We start from the raw sequence: 23008 nt of genomic DNA, 5'->3' as shown, positions 1-23008 counted from the left end.
GGGTGGCTGGAGCTGTGAGGCAGCAGTGCTAACCACCGTGCTGCACCCTGAGTATCACACTAAGTATTTCCAGCATATTTTGTTTTTATTTCAGATCATTTGCTTTTTTTAGGGGGGGGGGAGGGTGGGGAGATGAAAGTTTGTGCTGGACAAAAAGCTCCTTCACAGGGCGGAACCTTACACCAGGCCATCCAAGCGGGGGGGGAAGCTTTGGAAGGACGGACACGGAAGCGGCAGCGGAGAGAAGGGGGAAGGATTTGAACGGACGGAACTTCAGGCGGACACGCAGACGGTAAAAAAAACCCGGGAAGGAGATAGAATAATAATAATATCTAACAATGTAAAGAATGAGAGTCAGAGTCACCGAGCTGAAGGGCGGGGAAAGTGCCGATTAAAAGCCGCCCCTCGGGATGGAGTTAAATTCAAAATAACGCTTTAAACTGGGACTTTTAAACAACAACAAAAAACCCCTCCAATAACTGACAAGAGTTGATGATTCAATCACGTTAATTCTCCTCCCCAACTCTGCAGTTTTATTTCACTTTTATTTCATCTCTCCCACCTTTTAGAGGTGCCCCACTTTTATGAGCAGACAACATTCTCCCGCTTTAGTCTAAAATAAGTGAGCAGACTGAGAGGCTGGGCTGGGCTTTTGCCCCGTCTCTAAGGGTACATCCCAATTTCAAACAGTAAACCCAGTCAGATAGTGAGGTTGAGGCTCTGGGTGAGTGAATTCCCTCCTCCACCACCCAAAGCAGTTTTTTTTCCCCTCCCTCTCGCAATATTTTCCATTTTTAAAAACTCTCTCTGAGCTTATGTTGCTCAATTTGATAAAGATTTTGTTTTAAAAGTCAGACATGCGATTTGGTACTTAATTATCTTACGTGTATGGATCTAGATTTTTTTTAAAAAATTAAGCAGGGGTACAGATTTAAACCAGAACATTGGGAGGGGAGGGGTTGGAGTTCCTGGATAATGGGGGAACGGTTGGGATGGATTAGACGGCTCTTTTAAAGAGCTAACACAGGCACTTGAGCGTTTGAATGGCCCTCTATGCTGTAAGATTCTACAAATGTCACCATACAGGAGTAGATTTCCTTTGTCACAGGGATTGGCTGAAGCAGGCTCCCTTGGCCCTCTAAAAGGAAAACTGGCTAAATGCTTGGTGCAGAGAATGATGCAGGACTAAGTAGAGAGGAGGGAAGTGGGATCCTGCCTATTGCTATTGCTTTGTTATTAAGAACAAATAAGTGAAATTGAATCCAAAAAAGGTGGAAACCTCTGAGCAAATTAGCACCTGTAGGGGAAAGATAAGTGAGGGCCCTGACTTTTAACTTTTTTGTTTCATACATATATGCTATTCTTCAATAATTATAATCACAAAACAACTTGTAAATCTGTTGGATCATATTGAGCTGTGTTTGTTTTTTGAGTAGAAGGTAAAAAAAACCCGAAAGAATGGTTCAAATGTCCATGGGCAAAAAAGGCCAGTAGCTTTTTGAGTATTAATAATAATTTGGAAAACAAGTAATTATGTAGTATGTTTGCATAGTGGAATTGTTAAACCAGAGTCAGAAAGCTGCAATTTTCAACACCCCATTGAAGAAAGAGTAGAAAAGCCATTGACAGTGTAAAGTATAAACTCACTAGGGAAAGAAACCATTAGTATGGAGATGGGTTTGAAATGCTGGGAGTCTTTCCACTGGAGATAAGAAAGTTAGAAAATTTAATTTAAAATTGTGAAAAGTTTTGTTAAGGAATACTGAATAACTGGTTCAACTGGTTGGAGAGTGAGTAACAAGGGATCATTAATTTAAAACAGATTCTTTGAGTGAGACTGGGTGACGTCAGTGTTGTGTGTTGTTGGATCATGACCTGCCTTGTCACAGGGATTGGTTGACGCAGACTCCCTTGCCCTTCTAAAAGGAAAACTGGCTAAATGCTTGGTGCAGAGAATGATGCAGGACTAAATAGAGAGAGAGGAGGGAAGTGGGATTAGTTTGAAATTCTTCCGGTATAAAGAGCTGGCGCTAATATATTGGGGTCGATTAATCTCCTTTGGTTCTGTAAATTTGGGTAGTTCAATTAAATCTCCCAGTAAAGCAGTGAAGCAAAATTGGTGCTTGTGTTGATTTACTAGGCTCAACATGGTGAGGGTATGGTTAGACTGAGATTCTGATACACAAAGAGAGTGTGACATTTGACTTTGGGAGGTGACTCTTTGCAGCCTATATTAATGGCTTATTTTATGGGACAGATTCTACCAAAATGACTCTTCCTCCTCCTTGTCAGGTGAGCTGGTGGTGTGTTGGCAGGACTTCCAGTTGTGGAGGGGTGCAACACACAAACCAACTGGCCTTACCCACAATCTCTGCTGGGCAGTGATCATAATTCTTTTCAGCCTCCTTCCCTGTCAGGTGCTAGCATGCAGTTGTAATATCCTGCGTTAGTTAACGGAAATAAGGTAACTCAACATGAATATAGCTGAGGAGGACATTGGGTTGCAGGGGTGTAAAATAGACAGTATTACGGTTGATAAAGGGGATGTGCTGGAAATTCTTGAGGGGCTGAAAATAGATAAGTCCCCTGGTCCGGATGGGATCTACCCTAGGATTCTCTGGGAGGCTAGAGAGGTGATTGCAGAGCCTCTGGCTCAGATCTTCAGGTCGTCATTGGTCTCTGGTGTAGTCCCGGAGGATTGGAGGATAGCGAATGTTGTCCCACTGTTTAAGAAGGGGAACAGAGACTTTGCCGGGAATTATAGACCGGTGAGTCTTACTTCTGTTGTGGGCAAGGTTTTAGAAAAAATTATTAGGGATAGGATTTATAGTTATTTGGAGTGTAATGAATTGATTAGAAATAGTCAGCATGGTTTTGTAGCGGGTAGGTCGTGCCTTACTAACCTTATTGAGTTTTTTGAGAAGGTGACCAAAGAGGTGGATGGGGGCAAGGCAGTTGACGTGGTATACATGGATTTTAGTAAGGCGTTCGATAAGGTTCACCATGGTAGGCTTCTGCAGAAAATGCAGATGTATGGGATTGTGGGTAATCTAGGAAGTTGGATCAGGAATTGGCTATCAGATAGGAGACAGAGGGTGGTGGTGGATGGTAAATATTCATCATGGAGTACAGTTACGAGTGGTGTGCCTCAGGGATCTGTTTTGGGGCCACTGTTGTTTGTAATTTTTATTAATGATCTGGATGAGGGTATAGTTGGGTGGATTAGTAAATTTGCTGATGACACCAAAGTTGGAGGTGTGGTAGATTGTGAGGAAGGGTGTCATAGTCTGCAGGGAGACTTAGATAGGTTGCAGAGCTGGGCCGAGAGGTGGCGGATGGAATTTAATGCGGAGAAGTGTGAGGTAATTCACTTTGGTAGGAGCAACAGATGTGTCGAGTATAGGGCTAACGGGAGGACTTTGAATAGTGTGGATGAACAGAGGGATCTAGGTGTGTGTGTACATAGATCCCTGAAAGTTGGGAATCAAGTAGATAAGGTTGTTAAGAAGGCGTACGGTGTCTTGGCGTTTATTGGTAGGGGGATTGAATTTAGGAGTCGCAGTGTAATGTTGCAACTGTACACTACTCTAGTGCGGCCGCACTTGGAGTACTGTGTGCAGTTCTGGTCCCCGCATTACAAGAAGGATGTGGAGGCGTTGGAGAGGGTGCAGAGGAGGTTTACTAGGATGTTGCCTGGTATGGTGGGGAGGTCCTATGAGGAGAGACTGAGGGATTTAGGGTTGTTTTCGTTGGAAAGAAGGCGGCTAAGAGGGGATCTTATTGAAACATATAAGATGATTAGAGGTTTAGATAGGGTGGATAGTGATAGCCTTTTTCCTCGGATGGAGAAAGCTAGCACGAGGGGGCATGGCTTTAAATTAAGGGGGGGTAGCTACAGGACGGATGTCAGGGGTAGGTTCTTTACCCAGCGGGTGGTGAGGGATTGGAATGCCCTGCCTGCTGCAGTTGTAAATGCGTCTAGTTTGGGGGCGTTTAAGAGATCTCTGGATAGGTTTATGGACGAAAAGGGATTGGTATAGGCTAGTGGGCCATTGTTTCTGTAACTGGTCGGCGCAACATCGTGGGCCGAAGGGCCTGTTCTGCGCTGTAATGTTCTATGTTCTATGTTCTATGTTCAACATAGACCTTGCACCTTTCTCGTATGTTTAAAGTGTTAAAACATATTGAACGAAATACTTTTGAAATATAATCCCTTTTCTCTGCATGGCATATGCTTCAATTTCAACACTTGGATGTTCATAATAGAGCAACAATAGCTTCTGACAATTCAAGTCAAGCTCAATCATAATTCTGGAGCATTGACTTTTTAAGTAGATCCAATTTCACATGGCTCAAATTAGAGTCATGTTTCTGTATGTGACTAAAGGTAAGCTTTCTCTACACGTTGCACAATGTGCATTTAGGCACACGGGAGCATCACGGTTCTCATTTGTCTTTTTAAACATTAGCCTCTATGAACTTAAACAGCATTTACACTACAATAGAAGCATTGCATCAACATTAAGATTGTCTCAGGAATTTGTATCAGTTCTGACACTGTGCAAAGTGAAGTTACATGCCCTCGTCCAGAGATTTTCACTTCTTCATCAATGGAAGAGCTGGAAGATGCAGTCAAAACAGATGAAAAAAAAAACAAAGCCTGTGGCCCTGATAAGTTGTAGCTGAGATCTTCAAAGCTGGCAGGCTTTTGCTAATATCAAGACTCGCATGCACTCATCTGAAGGATTTGGGAGGAAAAAGAACTACTCTGCACCTACAATCTCAAAAGCAAACAGGGAGACTGTTTATGTTTTGGAAACAATCAAAATATTTTCCTTTTGTCTATAGTAGGAAAATCCTGACAGCTTTCTCCTGAATCACCTACTTCCTGTGGCTGATGAAATCCTCTGAGACAGTGTGGCTATAGATCTTCCAGAGGAGTCTCCGACGTGTTTTTTGTTGTGTGATAAATCCAAGAAAAATGTATGTAATGACACTCTTTGATCTGACCAAAGCATTTGACTCATTATGACGTGAGGCTCAGTGGATTATGCTCCAGAAATTTTGTTGACCAAGGAACTTCTTCACAACCCTATGACTGCTTCTTTATGATATGATTGCAACTGTCTTGAGTGGGGGATCTGAAACAGATGCCTTCAAAATTTGAACCAGGGTCAAAGAGGGCTGTGTGATAGTCCCCATACTATGTACAATTCACCTGACAGTGTCTTATCTCATCAAAGATCAGCTGGCTTCTGGTGTCAGTGTTAAATGTTGCCTCTTTAACCTCAGTTACCTCTTGTTAAAACTAAACTGGCACCACAGACAAAATTATCAACACCTTGTGGATGATTGCAGTGTCATTACCCACTCTGCACCTGATTTCCAAGCTCACTCTTAATCCCTTCAGTTGTGCACAACAAACTTGGCCTGTTGAATGTTACCACAACAAAACTCATATCAGCACTGACCTGGTCAGCCAAATATCCTTCCACCTATATGTGAAGGAGAAGTTCTGGGATATATTGACCACTAGGCAGCTACCATTGACTAGATCCAGCAATGCATCAGCCTCTTCAGCTCAGTATTGCTATGACAAAGAACAAAATCTTTTGCAAGTCAACCTGAGCAGATGTCATCACCCGTACTGCAGTGTGTCCTGGACATTGCATCAGTGGCACATTTGATCGAGCAGACGCAGCATAGATTCGTTAAGGGGAAGTCATGTTTGATGAATTTATTGGATTTCTATGAGGATGTGATTGGTGTGGTGGACAGAGGGGAACTGGTGGATGTGGTGTTTTTAGATTTCCAGAAGGCGTTTGATAAGGTGCCGCACAAAAGGTTGCTACAGAAGGTTAGGGTGCACGGAGTTGAGGGTAAGATGTTAGCATGGATAGAGGATTGGCTGCCCAATAGGAAGCAGAGAGTTGGTATCAATGGGTGCTATTCTGGTTGGCAGTTGGTGACTAGTGGAGTGCCGCAGGGAGCGGTGCTGGGGCCTCAACTATTTACCATTTATATAGATGATCTCGCGGAGGGGGCTGAGTGTAGGGTGACAAAATTTGCTGATGACACAAAGATGAGTAGAAAAGCAAATTGCGTGGAGGGTATGGAAAGTGTGCAGAAAGATCTGGATAGGCTGAGCGAGTGGGCGAGGACCTGGCAAATGGAGTTAATGTTAGCAAGTGTGAGGTTATCCACTTTGGCAGAAATAATAGTAGGAGGGATTGTTATTTAAAAGGTGAAAAGCTGCAGCATGCTATGGTGCAGAGGGACCTGGGGGTCCTTGTGCATGAGCCGTAAAAACCCAATCTGCAGGTGCAGCAGGTGATCAAGAAGGCGAATGGAATGTTGGCCTTTATAGTGAGGGGGATAAGAATATAAAAGTAGGGAGGTCTTGCTGCAACTGTACAGGGTACTGGTGAGGCCGCAGCTGGAGTACTGTGTGCAGTTTTTGTTGCTGCACTTGTGGAAGGATATATTGGCCTCGGAGGGGGTGCAGAGAAGGTTCACTAGGCTGATACCAGAGATGAGGGGGTTAGCCTATGAAGAGAGACTAAATAGACTGGGTCTGTACTTGTTGGAGTTTAGAAGGCTGAGGGGGATCTTATAGAGACATACAAGATAATGAAGGGGATAGATAGGGTAGAGGTAGAGAGATTCTTCCTGCGTAGAAAGGATAGCAGGACTAGAGGGCACAGCCTCAAGATAAGGGGGGGGGGCTGCAGTTTAGATCGGAGTTGAGGAGGAACTTCTTCACTCAAAGGGTGGTGAATCTCTGGAATTCTCTGCCTGTTGAAGTGGTGGAGGCTACCTCGCTGAACATATTTAAGTCATGGGTAGATAGGTTTCTGATAGACAGGGGAATTAAGGGTTATGGGGAGAAAGCGGGAAAGTGGAACTGATCCACTTCAGATCAGCCATGATCTTGTTGAATGGCGGGGCAGGCTCGAAGGGCTAGATGGCCCACTCCTGCTCCTGTTTCTTATGTTCTTATATATTATATTGAGAGTGAGGCAGTGTAAAATAATACAAATCTAAAGTGCAAGAGTAGAAAGATGTGTGGATACCTGTGCACAAATCGTGAGGATAACAGGGCAAGTTAAGAAGGAGGCTAATAAAGTATAATGGATCCTGGGCTTTATAAAAAGAGGCATGGCGTTCAGAAGTGAAAGCATTATTTGGAACCTTTAAAGTACTAATGCAGCCTCAGTGGAGTATTGTGTTGAATTTTGGACATTACGCTTTTGGAAGGATGTGAAGGCATTCAAAAATGTGCAGAGAAAAAGTATGAAGATGGCTCCAGGGATGATTCCCCGGTTCTTGCCCTTTCTATAAATGGGAACAGTTTCTCCCTATCTACTTCATTTAGACCCCTCGTGATTTTGACAACCTCTATCAAAATCTCCTCTTAGCCGCCTTTTCCAGTCTATTCACGTAAAGGTCTTTTATCCCTGGAACCATTTGCATAGATATTTTCTGCACTGGCCCCAGTGTCTTCACATCCTTCCTAAAGTGTGGTGCTCAGAACTGGACACTCCAGTTGAAGCCAAACTTGTACTTCATAAAGATTCACCATAATTTGCTGGCATTTGTATTTCATGCCTCTGTTTACAAAGTGCAGATCCTGATGACCTTATTAATCACTTTCTCCGCTTGCCTTGTCAACTTGCACAATGGGAAGTGAATGGCAAATGAACAAAATGCAGCAAAGTTCTGGAATGTGCTGAGAGAGAATTGGGGCAGGCTTAATCATGGCTTTCAAGAGGGAATTGGATAATTACCTGAAGAATGGAAATTGGATGGCTGTGAAGAAAAGATGGGGGAGTGGGATTCGCTGAGTTGAGCTTGAAGGGAATCAGTATAGACATGACAGAGCAAATGGTCTCTTTTGTGCTGTAATCATTCCATAATTGCTAGTCTTGTAATTTAACCACACTGCTACAATTCACAAATCTGAAATGAAGTGTAAAATCACAGCTTTACTTTTCTGCCTGTCATTTGGGGTGCCTAATATCATCGTTGTGTTGCAACTTCTCAATGTGTCTGTTTGGAAGTGTAGCACATCCACTTATTCGTACTCCATGAAATATTAGGAATACCCAGTTGCATTTGGTTGTCTTATGCAAAATCAGGCCCTGGCTTCACAAAACTCCCTGCATATGTGATCTTTTCTTTCAACAGTTGGATATTGTTTTTTAACTATATAATCCCTGAAATATGTATTTTGAACAAGTGTTAATTTTCATGCTCTCAAGTTCATGTTTGTTTATTTATTTTCCTGTTCAATTTAGAGTAAAGCTTAACGTTATCTGTGAGAATGTCCGTTTCAATTATAATAAAGTGGAGTGGACAGGAATATCCAGTGACAAAACTGACAGAAGAGGACACTGTGCTGGACCTGAAGGAGACAATTAAAACTTTAACCGGAGTGCTGCCAGAGCGCCAAAAGTTACTCGGCCTGAAAATCAAAGGTAGCAATTGCTCGTGTTTACAAGTGTAAGGATTCAGTTGGCTGGAATGCAAAGGTTACCCATGTTGAATGAATCCAGTTTTTGATGAATGTTCCTAGGTTCATTCCCAGTTCATCGAGCTGGGAATAAGTTAGAAGGTACCACTGCAGAGTAGATGGGGAAACAGTAGATGGGAAAAGCCAGCAGGGAGTAGAATTTTTTATATTAGAGGATCAGTGTGAATATTCTAGTTTCAGAAGTACTGTGAAATTTTTCTTTTCGTTTAAAAAATAAAAATCAGAGAGCGTTTATTATTGAATTGAGATCTACTCTCATTACGTCAAATCAGAAGTAGTTTGTCAATGTTGGTATTGGCCTATGATCAAGTATATTATCTGCTTTTCCCCTTTACTGTTAGCTATTTTCCCGTAATATGTTGTGAAGTATGATTTGCACAGTCAGGTAGAGATAGTACAAATCAAGATGGGCATTACTTACCCTTTTTAAATTCACTGACAGTTATTCCCATGGATGGCCTGAACATCTTTTATGAAAATTGGCTTCCACATGTTGTTTTGGCTCCCTTGCGTTGAACTGTTAGGTGTAATTAGATCTTTTATTTCTTTAATCTACCTTAACAGTGGTGACATGTGGTTTGATATGAATCAATAGATCACTTTATTTTACAGCGTGACAAGCACTTATCAAATTCATAACTGGATTAATTTCATTCAATCGTTACAACTTATCTTTGAGTAATAAATAATGACCACATTATACATCCCAGCAGCAACAGGTCATCTGGCTTGATTTTGAATTACTCTCACCAACATTCCAAGCTTCTTGAAATCTTTGCTTGGCTGCCTTGTAGCTCTCTTTCAAGAACCTGACAGACTGCTGATACTAATTTCTTACTAGCCATAGGCAAGGTCTACAAAATCCCTTGCTGCAAAAAGCAGCAACTTCCAACACATTGGGCGTAAGATCTTGGTAATTATGGAGGCACAAGCTGAAGAGTTGCTTATTCAATGTCAAAGTTAACTCATTAGCATGTTGATGAGCATATGTTAGATTTTGTGTGAATGCATGATGCTTTGAAAAACAACATTTAAAGGGTACATTTCTCCCAAATCTTTTCTGTGGAAAAATGGTCAAAAGATTCCAAAATGCTACCACTTGAAGTTGCGATAGCACAGTAGTGCACAAATGTTATGGGTCTCAAAGCATGAACATTCCAGTCTTCTTTGCGCTTACGTTACTTACTTGCTCCTTCATCCTATTTGAATTTCGTTGGTTTAGATGTGTGGAAAGGATTTTCTTTCTGTTGCCTTGATGGATTAATCTTGAATTGTTACATTAAGTTTGTATCCAATGCTTTCTGTGTATAAAATCATCAGACTTTTAAGCATTATATGTGATCCTGAGTGACCTACAAAGACACTTGGATATGCCTGTATTGGCAAGGCATTTTGGATATTTTTCCCTTCTATTTTCTGCCCCATCCAAATCAGTTGACTGTCCTCTGCTAACAACACTGAATTGCTTTGGGTATGATGGTTCTTACATTTTTTTCGATCTGAGAATATCTCCTAAAGAATGCAGAACAGAATTTGCAAATTGGTTAAGTGCTATGTTTCATGGTCCTGAAGTGTGTACAGCTCTCTGCATTATTCTTTTGGAATAATTGGGTACCCTTTGTTATTTGGAAACTGTGTTTAATTGACCAAGGCAGCAAAAGGACTAGGCTGATTGTATTGAACAACATCAAAATTTGAAAAGATTTCAAGCATAAGAATTGGTGGCATAATTGGTTAAACACTTTTTTTAACCTTTTAGTTTCAAATCCAGCCCAAGCCAGTAGAGTGTCTGACTGCAAGGGCTCCATGTGGAAGGTGTTTCCTCTGTACCATTTGGATGGACTCACCATTAGAGAACTGCTCATAATTTAACACTTTAAGTAAGCTCTAAGAAGCCAGAAGACAACTAACAAGGAGTTTGCGACAAGACACCTTGGTGTGATAGCATAAAGGGCATTACTGATCTTCTCCCCAAGCTAACTTTTAGAACATCTGCAAAATGACAAAGAACAGGAGAACTGCAGTTGAGTTATGAATGGAGAATGCCATGTTTACATTTTTGCAGCATGCAGATTGTAGGAGGAGGGGAACACAGAGGCGAGATGTCCCACAGTATTGTGATAAAGGAATTATTGAACTGAAACATGTGCTGTCTGAGGAGCCTGCTGGGAGAAGCTGACCACACAGGGTGATATGTTTGACATTTAGGAAGAACACCCAAGAAAAGCTCAGACTATCAATAAACATTGCAGAACAAATAAAGTAGAGAATGCTTTGTAATTAAACTGAGCTGATTCCTCTTCACTCTGTTTACAGGTAAAGCTGCAGAAGATGACGTTAAGCTGGGCGTGCTTAAACTGAAACCAAATACTAAGATTATGATGATGGGCAGTAGGGAAGAGTGCCTGGTAGGGATCAGATGTTCCAAATACAATTGACTAAAAAAATTGTAGTGACTAACGTGTGTATTTGTTGAAAAAGGACAGGCATGTCAGAAGTTTGAAATTAAATAATTTACCACATCAATGAAATAGATCTGGTAAAAAGAAAAGACCGATTTAATGCTTTGGCTGGATGTGTTGGAACTCCCCTTCCAGCCACATGTTTACATGTTAATTTGTCTGTTCTTATTGCCAATTTGCATGTCTTAGATAATAATCCTGAGATTATTACCTTCAACGTCCTGCCTTTTACTTTAGCTCCAGCTCCTGGTACTCCCTCAGTCGGTTTCCAACTCATTCTTTTCTATGTTGTTTGTCCTGACATAAGTCAGAACAACTGTATCGTCATCCTCCCTTTCTAGGTTCCTTTCCAGTCTCATTCTGATATCCCTTATTCTGGCACCAGGCAGACACACCCCTCAGGTTTCTTACTCATGGCTGGAGAAGATGCTATCTATCTACTTAACTGTTGAATTCCCATAACTACTACATTTCTATTCTGCTGCTTGAGTGCCTCACATTCCCCTCAAGTGCTTTGGTCAGTATTCTGGCCATTCTTCTTCTCAAGCCCCTTCTTCCCATCACACACACTGAGTAGATTACAAGACTGGTGTCTCTGGGACAACCTATCCTGCTAATTGATAGTCACACATGCCTCTTTCTGCATCTGTGCTATTCCATTAGGTATGAGCGCGCTAGAGAAAGCTGTTCTGATATTCCTCCCCTGCCTTGTGTATCGGAGTGCCTCTCACTCACACTTAGCTCAGAGACCCTCAACTGGAGTGTCTTGAGGTAGAGGCAATTCCTACAGAAGTGGCCATCCATCCAGCCTGGCTGGACACACACACTCACTAACGGAAATTCCAATACATTACTTGTGCAGTTATTTTATTTCTAGAAATAATAGAATCGCTTGAGGTCTAGATTGTATTAGTAAATAGATTTATCTTGATTTAAATGTTATTAGTTACTCTTATTTAATTAACTATTTAAAGTTGAACACTTGATTCCTTCCAGTTCAGCTGGATATCTTGGATGTTACCAGGGATGAGGGAAGGTGGTTTTGGAGAGTAACTCGAAAGTCAGTTTCTTTTCGTTAAGTGCAGGGTGATTTAATAAAGCTCTTTCAGATTAGAAAGGGATATGCTGAGATATCGGGTACCCTGTTTGAACTATTGCCTGGTTGAATGTGTAAGAAGACAGATGGCAGATCCCCGGCAGTGCCACTTTTGATCTAACCACAGGGAGACAGCAGTTCACGATTATTCCGAAGCTGGACTTTTTTTTCTCATTCCCCTTCCTGCGGGGGGGTGAATCCTGTTTCTGTCTGGTGTTGTCAGGGAGGGCACCTTGGAAATAGGACTTTTTGTGAGGGGAACTGTTGATAAGACTTTGTGATCCAACACACTATTGTCAAATGTTTTCAGTATTAACACATGACTTGTTAATTTGCACAGTCCCTACTGTCAGGACTTGATTTTCTTTTTGAGTAATACATTCCTGTTTGATTATGCCTGTGTAGAAATTTTTGTTGCATTTACTCTTTTGAAAGTTGCTCAACTGTTGGCCTCATGTGTAAACCTAGTCAGCAGGTGTTGGGTAATCATTTATAGGGATCATGGCAAAAATATAGCATTTGGAATAAAAGAGGAAATGCTGGAAACACCTGTTATGAGTTTCATAATCTGAAACTTGGCACGGCGGCACAGTGGTTAGCATTGCTGCCTATCAATGCCAGAGATTTGGGTTCGATTCCCAGCTTGGGTCACTGTCTGTGCGGAGTTTCCACATTCTCCCTGTGTTTGTGTGGGTTTCTTCGGGGTGCTCTGCTTTCCTTCCACAGTCTGAAAGACGTGCTAGCTAGATGCATTGGGCATGCTAAATTCTCCCTCAGTATACCCAAACAGGCACTGGAGTGTGGTGATGTAAGCGTAATTGTGACACTAATAAATAAACTTTAAAAATCACTTTAAAAACTTTTTTCATCAACTTCAAACTCTTTTTTTTTTTCCCTCTCTACAGATGCTGCTTTATTTGATGGATATTTTCCATCATTTTCTGATTTTATTTCACTTTCCAGGATGACTTCTAGAGCTGGCAGAGTATAAATATGGACATTGCATTCAAGCTGATCTCCCCATGTCCAACTGGATACAGTTTCCAGTGGAGGTGCGGTGATTGAATAGCAATTATGATTGAGAACTCTGACTATAACTTTTTGTACCTCAATAATTCTGTGAGACCACAGTTGCTATTTAAAGAGAGATCCGCCAGCTCAGAACAGACCATAAATCAAGCCTGGACCCATGCTGGTCTTCATGGCTTCATATGAGTCCCACCAGGCAATGCCTTCACCCACTCGTCCACTATGGTCCTGAACAAATCAAAATCCCTCCAGTGAAAATTGTAATATATTTTTACAATTGCTTAGCCGGACTTGATATAGATTTTACTTGATTGAAGGGATACTACTGTAAAAATCATCTTGCAGCTGCATTTTAAAAAGCTTTAAATATCACTTGCACATCGTGCTGATATTGTGTGAAATTTAGTATGCTGGGAATTGGTGTCTAATGAACTATTGCTGCTTCATTGTTGTTCCCCTGCCATGGGGAATGTGGGCATTGCTGAAAACTTCTGTCGGTGGGCCCTTTGAGTTTGATGTCTTGAGCATATGTCCAGCGACAGTGCCCTGGGTGGACATGTACTGCATAGACTTCAGCCAGCTGTACAAGGGGAGAGAACTTCAAAACTTTTGACTAAAGGTTGTAGTATTCCTCTTGGAATTTGTTTGCATTTGTTTAAATGCATTTTTATTTTCCCCGCACTCAGGAAGAAGTATTGGCACCACCCCCTGACAACGACGATGTCATCAATGACTTTGATATTGAGGAGGACGTTATAGAAGTAGAGAACAGGTACTACGTTTTCATTAACTTGTATAGGAAGTGGTTCCAGCTATCTCATTGAAACATATAGAGAGTAGACATTGAACTTATTTCCAATGGCTGGGGCATCGAAACATGGGAAATAATAAGGGGTCAATGATTTAGGACTGAGATGAGGAGTTATTCAAAAGGCGGTGAATCTTGGGAATTCTGTTCCGAGAGGGTTGAAGATGCTCCATTGTTGAATATGTTTACCTCTGCCACAGAAGGAGGGCTGAAAGTAATGTTTTCATTCCTGTTAAGTCTGTTTGCCTATCAATAATGTATCTAAAAGATCAACAGGCAAATTTCAACAAAAATTGGATCACAATCCAAGGAAGAACTGATTAGGCTTTGGCAGATCTGGATCTTGGATTTTTTTTAAAGTATCGAGTAACATTGGGAAATAGGGTGAATTGACTGTTTTAGAATGTTGTGACTTGCTTAATATTCCTCATTGGACATGGGCTGAAGTAATGTTTTCATTTCTGTTGGCCTGTTTGTCTGTAAACAATACATCTCAAAAGTTAGTTGTCAGATTTTAACAAAACTTTGTACATGATATGGGTGAAGGAAAAATTCATTAGTTTTTGGTGAAAATGCAGGTCTGGACCTTGGAATTTTTTAAAGGCTGTATTGATTTCGGGAAAGAAGACCATTTGAGTTATTTTCTTAGGCTGTGGGTTGTTTAATTCAGAATGTTGTTGATTGTTTTAAAATGTTGCGGATTGACTCAGCTGCTGTGATACAACTTGTCAGCACTGTCAAAACATTAGCAAAGTTTTCAGAGCAGATTGTTGGATGTGGATGGGCCTGAAGCCTCTGTGTGAGGTGGAAGTTCTGATTGAAAAGATTTCTTTTTTCAGCTTTGTAGTTACAGACAGTTAGTCACATTGAGTTATTGAACTGTGGTGGAGAGGCACATGCTACTGAATGTCCACTTCAATTTTTAAAGCTAAGATACTCAGCTTTTCAATGTCTCAGGGAGCCTACAGATAGGGAAGTGGTAGGAAAATGGAACTGAAGCCCAAGAGGAGCCTTGATCATATTGAATAGTGCGGCAGGCTCGATGGTCCCTGTGGTCCACTCCTTCTATCTTTTGTTGTGATAGTCATTGTATTTTAGTTTAAGCTTTATTTTCACTAGAATTTTGATTAAGAATAATGGTGGATTTTTGCAATGTACATTCAGTATCTATTTGAACTGTAGAAACATGGGTGTTAACGGTTGCAGATGGGTGCTTGAAGATGGGGTCAGAATGCATGGCTAGTTTTTTTTGCTGGCGCAGACATGATGGGTTGAATGGCTTTTTACTGCGCTGTCATTTTTCTGTGGTTCTGTTGCATGAGTAACAGATCATATCAACAATAAAGTGCATTGGTTTAAGTGCCATTTGCCTTGTATTGAATCATTACCAGAAAACTAAATTTACCTGCTAAATTTTCCTGTTCAGATATTTAAAGGAGATACTGATGTTGAATTATTTTGTAACTTAAACACTCAGTAGTTTCAATTAGGTGGATATGCAGTTCAGGGCAAAAAACCCTGCTAAATTCACTAGCTTTTGAACAGAAACAAACATACCCACAGAGTTAGGTTAGCTTTGAGGCAGCAGAGGTGAGGTGACACTTGTTATTTATAAATCCTATTTTCCTCCTTATATTTTTATGTTCACTGCCTTATCTGACATTTACCATTCAACTGATGAACAGCTCAGATGTGGTCTTGACAATGTGCCTCAGTTAAATTCAGGGAGAGGTAACCTGCAAACATGTTGTTCTGAGTTGTCTATTTCCCAGCATTGACTGCCTGTGGTGCCTCTAATTATGCTTGCCCATGAGTGCCAGACTGGAGGTGTCTTTGTTCTGTAGGCCCATGCCCACTCAGGTCTGTGTGGAGACCATCCAAACTTATCACGTCACACTCTGTTGAATTTAAATGAGTTAACATGGTGGCACTTCTGCCTCTAGGGACTGGGTTTAATTCTGGCCTTGGGTGATTGTGTGGAGTTTGCACATTTTCCCCGTGTCTGGTGGGTTTCCTCCGGGTGATCCGGTTTCCTCCCACATTCCAAAGATGTGCAAGTTAGGTTGATTGGCCATGCTTAATTGCCCCTTGGTGTCCCAAGCTCTATAGGTTAAAGGGTTTAGCAGGGATAAGGTCTGATGGGATTATTGTCAGCGCAGGCTTGATAGACCGAATGCCTTCCTTCTGCACTGTAGGGATTCGATGATTTTAGGTGTAACTTATTGCATCATCCGGTTGCTATGACAACCTGAATGTAAAATTACTTGGTTATGCTGTTTTGTGTGGGTATCTAACTTGGACATGTAAACCGCTGGCTCTGGGCAAGAGAGATAATGTGAAAGGATAAGAGACCCCATTCTGCTTGGCAAAGGTGAGATAATTACATAAATTTAGTAGGGGTTTATATGTTATAAACTGGCAATATCCTGTTGGTTTTGCAGGGTTAGCAGTAATTATCTCTCTTAATTTAGGGAAGAGAACTTGGCCAAAATTGCACGCAGAGTAAAAGATTATAAAGTAGAAGTACTAAACCAACCTCGGGAAGGTAAAAAGCTGCTTGTTTTAGATGTCGACTACACATTATTTGGTAAGTGCACTTGTCTACTTTAACAATGGTACACTGACTGGAAGTGAATTCCGTTGTAATCTGAATTAGAAATTAAGAGGTCTCATTTCAGAAGACTTCTTCACCATCCAAGAAGCATGTATAACCTCTCATGGTAGACGTACATATTTAATCAGAAGTGTTCAGAAAGTAAAGTTGGACTATTATGTTGTATGTAACTTGTAATCATCTAAACTCTTGTTCTCAAAGAGTTAACACAAAGTACTGGGAAGTTTGATGATTGGCTTGCTCGCTGTCCCATTTCTTCTGGTGTGACCATTTTATGGTTCCAGAAATATTAAAATATATCCTCAAGATATCCCGCCACCTGCTGTCACGCCCATCTCAGTCTCCACATCATAGTCACTTCTCACCCAAAGATGGTGATGTATGTCTGTGCATTTTGTTGTTAGTAATAATGGCTCTCTGATGCCGCCTATAAATGTACTGAAATGACGGGCAAGAAAAGGTCCACCATGATGGCCGAAACATCACATCGAGACATTTCCTCCTCCTGTGAGTCCCTTGACAAAGTACCACGTGGTAGGTTGTTCCATAAGGTTAAATCTCACGGGATCCAGGGTGAGGTTGCTAAATGGGTACAAAATTGGCTTGGTGACAGAAGCCAGAGTGTGGTTGTAGAGGATTGTTTTTCAAACTGGAGACCTGTGACCAGCAGTATGCCTTAGGAATCGGTGCTGAGTCCACTGCTATTTGTTATTTATATTAATGATTTTGATGAGAATCTAGGAGGCATAGTTAGTAAGTTTGCAGATGACACCAAGATTGATGGCATAGTGGACAGTGAACAAGGATTGCAACGGGATCTTGATCAGTTGGGCCAGTGGGTTGATGAATGGCAGATGGAGTTTAATTTAGATAAATGCAAGGTGATGCATTTTGGTAGATTGAACCAGGGCAGGATTTACTCAGTTAATGGTAGGGCACTGGGGAGAGTTACAGAACAAAAGGATTTAGGGGTATAGGTTGATAACTCCTTGAAAGTGGAGTCACAGGTGGACAGAATGATGAAGAAGGCATTCAGCTTGCTTGGTTTCATTGGTTAGAACATTGAATAGAGGGGTTGGGACATCTTGTTTAAGTTGTACAAGACATTGGAATATTGTGTACAGGTCTGGTTACTATTATAGGAAGGATATTATTAAACTAGAAAGAGTGCAGAAAAGATTTACGAGGATGCTGCTGGGACTTGATGGTTTGAGTTATAAGGAGAGGCTGGATAGACTGGGATTTTTTTCTCTGCAGTATAGAAGGCTGAGGGGTAATCTTATAGAGGTCTATAAAATAATGAGGGTCATAAATCAGCTGGATGGACAATGTCTTTTTCCAAAGGTAGGGGACTCTAAGACTAGAGGGCATAAGTTTAAGGTGAGAGGGGAGAGGTACAAAAGTGCCCAGAGGGGCAATTTTTTCACACAGCGGGTGGTGAGTGTCTGGAACAAACTGCCAGAAGTAGTAGTAGAGGCAGATACAATTTTGTCTTTTAAAAAGCGTTTAGACAGTTACATGGGTAAGGTGGGTATAGAGGAATATGGGCCAAATGTGGGCAATTGGGACTAGCTTAGTTAGGGATTTTAAAAAAAAGGGCAGCATGAACATGTTGGGCCAAAGGGGCCTGTTTCCATGCTGTAAGCCTCTGTGACTGTCTCACTCCACAGTTGTGTAATTTTCTCTGAGGGGAGGAAAATGCTGCAAAATTCCTCTCCAGTCACCTTGGACATTCAAAATCAGGGCACATCAGATTGATTAAGCAACCATTCTTCTTTGTACCAGCAATAGGTTCACTTTTGAAATGGATGGGGATTGACAAATGTCCTTGTGTGTATTTCTATCATGTCTTACTGCCTTATGATGTGAAGCAGGAACTTCAATTTGATATTGTTATTTCCTCCTCTTAACCTGGACAGCTGAGCACCCCAAATGTTATCTTGCCAGAGTCAGATAATTTAGGGGCTGACTAAATTCCTTGTTGGTAAGGCTCATCGGATATGTTGTTGCTGACTGGGAAGCAACCCAGCCATGGGTACTGCTCCTGATTGCCAAGCAGATGGATGTTGGTTGAGGACAGGATAGATCTGCATCATGATATAAAGACCCTGCTGAACCGCACAGTCAAAGCCTGTCTGAAACACTTGTTGGGAGGTGAATCAGAAGGTTAATACTCACTCAGAAAGCTATGGGCTCAAGCCCCATTATATCAATTGAATGTGTGATCCAGGCTGACATAATGCAAGTGTTTTTCCATCGCGCCACTGAATGAAGCTACTACCAGTGGCTTAGTTAAATTATAAAGATTAGTATTATTTGAAGAAGAGCAGGGTATTCTGGGCAATGTTCCCTTCTTCAATTTAACACAAAAACAATTTGCAGACTGTTCCTCACTGCTGTTTTTTGGGATTTGCTGTATAATACATAGCTGCTCTGTGTCCTTGCGGCATTTCGTTGGATCAGATGAAGTATTTCTTACAAAATGTTAACTTTGGGGTAGTTTTGTCTTGTGGACACTTTACCATATGTTTGAGATTAATGCACTGCAGAATAGCAAAGGACTTCATTTAATTCCCATGGGCTAGATTCAGACCCAAGTCAAGTGCGCTGTATTCCTCTAATATCAAGTTTAATTAGAAGTATTTAATAATGAAAGTTGCTTTTCTGCAAACATCTGTGAACTTTAAGTTTAACAATAGAAACCTCTGTGGGATTGAACCCACAACTGTATATTCTACAATGTAGCATTGAGGAAGCGCACACAAAAAAAAAATCACACAGTGGTTCTCAGGGCAGCAAGATGGCACAATGGTTAGCATTGTTGCTCCACAGCACACAGACCCGGGTCCAGTTACTTGGGTGACTCTGTCGAGTTTGCACATTTTCCCCGTGTTTGCGTGGGTTTCATCCGAGTGCTGTGGTTGCCTCCCACAGTCATCATGTGAAGATGCCGGTTGGGGTAAACACAGTAAGAAGTCTCACAACACCAACTTAAAGTCCAACAGGTTTATTTGGTAGCCAACAATGTGAAGGTTAGATGAGTTAGCTAAGCTAAATTCCCCTTTAATGTTCAAAGATGTACAAGTCAGGTAGATTAGCCAAGGTAAAGCATTACCTTGGTTACAGAGATAGTGCAGAGGGAAGGCACCTGATTGGGATACTCTTAGAGTTGGCACAGACCTGATGGGCGTAATGGCTTCTTTCTGCACTGAAAACATACTGTTATTCTATCTGAAGAAGAGTGGATAAATTTTCCTCTCTATCCTGGGCCACTACTTATCTCTTAACTTGCATTGTTTAGATCTTGTTTATTCTGTCATTGATTTTGTGAGTTTGCTGTGCACAAATTGTTAGCTGCATTCCCTACAACACAACAGTGACAAAAGTGAAGTTTTTGGCTATGAAATGTTTTGGATGTCCTGAGCTCATAAGCAATGCTGTATAAATACCAGTTCTTCCTTAATTCTAGTGCATCATGTGGGGCTGCTGACTTTGTTAATTCTGATTTAAGACCACAGATCGTGTGCTGAGAGTGGACTTGAGCTGATGAGGCCATATCTACATGAGTTCCTCACATCTGCATATGAAGATTATGACATTGTTATATGGTGTAAGTAATGAGGTGGGATAGATTGATCCAATTGGTTTCCTAATGCTCTGCAAGAATAGCAAAAGAAGGTCATGAACAGTAGGTAACATATTCTGTGCTAAAATATATTTGGCCCCATTTCACCGCAAGCTTCACTTCACTGCATACTTGGGGAAAAAAGACAAAATGAAATGCCAGTGCCATTTGACAATGCATCTTCTTTAAAGAGAGGTGTAGGAAACTGGCCATTTCCTACTGCATTGTACAGCCCAGTGGATTCAGCCATGCTTATTGGCCTTTTCTTTTCTGAATATTTTATTTGGTAAATTTTTCAAGGCATCATAGTGTAACTCTCAGATTATTGAGTTCCAGAAATTGTTTTTCTTGCAATTATAACTAATATTCATTTAAAAGTAATTTTAAACTGTAGCACAGTGGTTAGCACTGCTGCTTCACAGCTCCAGGGTCCTGGGTTCAATTCCCGGCTCGGGTCACTGTCTGTGTGGAGTTTGCACGTTCTCCTCATGTCTGTGTGGGTTTCCTCCGGGTACTCCGGTTTCCTCCCACAATCCAAAGATGTGCGGGTTAGGTTGATTGGCCATGCAAAGAAATTGCCCCTTACTGTCTGGGGATATGTAGGTTAGAGGGATTAGTGGGTATAATATGTAGGGACATGGGGAAGGGCTTGGATGGGATTGTGTTTGGTGCAACTTGATGGGCCGAAGGGCCTCTTTCTGCATTGTAGGGTTCTATGATTCTATGAATAATCACTTTTAAAAATGAAGACATTGGCTTGATCTGTCATTTAAAGCAATTGTTTTATAATTCAGGTCTAGGCAAGAAGCTGGCACTTACCACCACTGTGAGATCAACATTGTTGCTATTGTCCTACAAAAATGGCTGTGGGTTTTTCTTTTAAACCACTGCAGTCTCTATGGTGGTGATGATCCCGTGATGCAGGATCCCATTCTAGACTGCCATGTTCGATATGATTTGATTGCTCAAACTGCAAACCATTATGTCTCGGAGTCAATAAGAGCATTGATTTCTGAGCAAAGGGAATCACTGGCCTTTGTTATTACAAAAAATCTCAAATTTAATGAGTATTTAATAATTAATATAGTCAAAAAGTCAATGACACAGTAGCTGTTGTCCTTTTGTGTGATTTTGTTTGACTCACATTGCTATAATATGTCAAGGTTGACGTAACTTCTCTAAATTTCATACACAGCTGCTACCAGCATGAAGTGGATTGAAGTGAAAATGAAAGTAAGTTATGTCTAAGTGTGATTTTGTTTTGTTCTTCATTATGATTAAAGGTGATACTGTTCGAATTTTTCTATTTTGTTTTGCTTTGTATCCAGTGAAACTATAAAGCACTCCGCACAGATACGGTACAAGTAGTGTTGATGGTAGGTATCTTTATCTATGTTGTACTGAGGGCACTGTTTCTGTACAAGTATTCGATGTGTTGGTTTTTGTTCTTTCAATGTTGCATTCAGTTTTTCAAAGAGGACCTGAGGGGGTCACTCCCAATAATCCTTTCAAGTGCTTGCATAGGAGACATGCGACATAGGGACTGATGACTGAATGATTATGGTAAAAGCTGCTTAATTTATGCTATTGGCTGGATTCGGCAGCAGCGTAACAACAGGTGTCAGGATTCGCAGCTCCAACTTCAGTGCCAGTATTGCGTAAGTGCTGTAATGCAGTTGGGCTTCTGACTTATTCAGCTGGAACCTCCTGCAGTTTTTGGTGGGTTGTGTGCCCATGCAGACCAATGATGGTAAAAACCCTAACAGCAGCCTACTTTGGTGACACCAAAGAATTGCCCCTTCCCTCAGAGCTTTGGTGTTACCCTGCAATCCTGATTGCATCCAGCAGTACTATTCCCACCCAATGCATTAAATGCTGAATACATGAGGCCTGTGCCTGGATCTTGTGCAGAGAATTGGTTGCTACTGTCCTAGTAATGAAAAAAGTTGCCTATAGCCTACTCTAATAATAGTTAATTATCTCAGAGTTGCTTTGGATAATCCCTTTTGTGTCACTACTTGTTGCTATACTTTCACTGATCTGCAAAGGCTAAGCATGTGTGTGCATACTTCATTCAGGAATCGCAATCTATAAACATGATGAAATGCAAATTTAAAATGAATTGACGTGAGCTTGAAGAATCTTTTTCTTAAGTTTATTTGATGACATGATATTGTGATATCCTTAGCTGAATTAGTTCCTAAATCTTATCAGGGCTGTGAAAGGTTTCAGTGAGTCACAGTGACATAGCAGCATGTTGCTGGGAGTTATTGGGTATGTTCAGGAGCACAGCACTCTTTCTTTTCCTCAAATCTGTGTTTTTGGGAGAAGGAAAGTATGCCCTTTCAATGTTGGGAAACTAGGTAAAGGTTTACTACCAGCTTTAAAGAGAGCAAAGACCAAAATAAGGTTAGAATTAAAAAAAAATGTGGTTTTGAGATTCTGTGAAAGATTGCATCAGAGTAGGAGAACGTGGAATAAGCCTGGATTTTAACAGCTTGTCACAGTTTGATGGGGAGAGGTAGAGGTGCACAATTCTTACAGAAACCATAGTTATCTCCACTGCTGAAAGTGATTGTTTCTTAATTTTTTGCAAATTTGAGGTTGAATTGTTAATTACCTCTTTTAATCAAGACTACATGCCCTGAATCATGTTTAACTATGAACTCCCTTAACATTTATAATTCATTGGAAGAAAGTACCAGGGAATATTCCATGCTGTTGAATTTTGAAGCTAGACATTGCAAGCCTATTTGTGCTTACCAGTTTGTACCCCCCTTATCTTGAGGCTGTGCCCTCTAGTCCTGCTATCCTTTCTAAGCAGGAAGAATCTCTCTACCT

At 41.1% G+C, this 23008-nt stretch overlaps 1 protein-coding gene across 1 annotated transcript in view; it reads left to right on the top strand.

Moving 5' to 3' along the window:
- Positions 1–226: 226 nt before the first annotated feature.
- The window catches only part of ublcp1 (ubiquitin-like domain containing CTD phosphatase 1), a 36528-nt gene continuing 13746 nt past the window's right edge, over positions 227–23008 (top strand). Inside the window, exons 1-7 of the mRNA XM_080201766.1 lie at positions 227–292; positions 8298–8477; positions 10850–10941; positions 13807–13892; positions 16400–16515; positions 20054–20152; positions 21363–21400. Coding sequence (XP_080057892.1) covers positions 8324–8477; positions 10850–10941; positions 13807–13892; positions 16400–16515; positions 20054–20152; positions 21363–21400 — 585 coding nt within the window. The 5' untranslated portion in view covers positions 227–292; positions 8298–8323. The remainder of the gene's footprint in view (positions 293–8297; positions 8478–10849; positions 10942–13806; positions 13893–16399; positions 16516–20053; positions 20153–21362; positions 21401–23008) is intronic.

This window comes from Carcharhinus amblyrhynchos, chromosome 13, assembly GCF_965287045.1.
Source record: "Carcharhinus amblyrhynchos chromosome 13, sCarAmb.v2.hapA, whole genome shotgun sequence".
NCBI lineage: Eukaryota > Metazoa > Chordata > Chondrichthyes > Carcharhiniformes > Carcharhinidae > Carcharhinus > Carcharhinus amblyrhynchos.
Note: the sequence above shows the minus strand (reverse complement) of the source record. Positions and strands in the feature narration are given on the sequence as shown.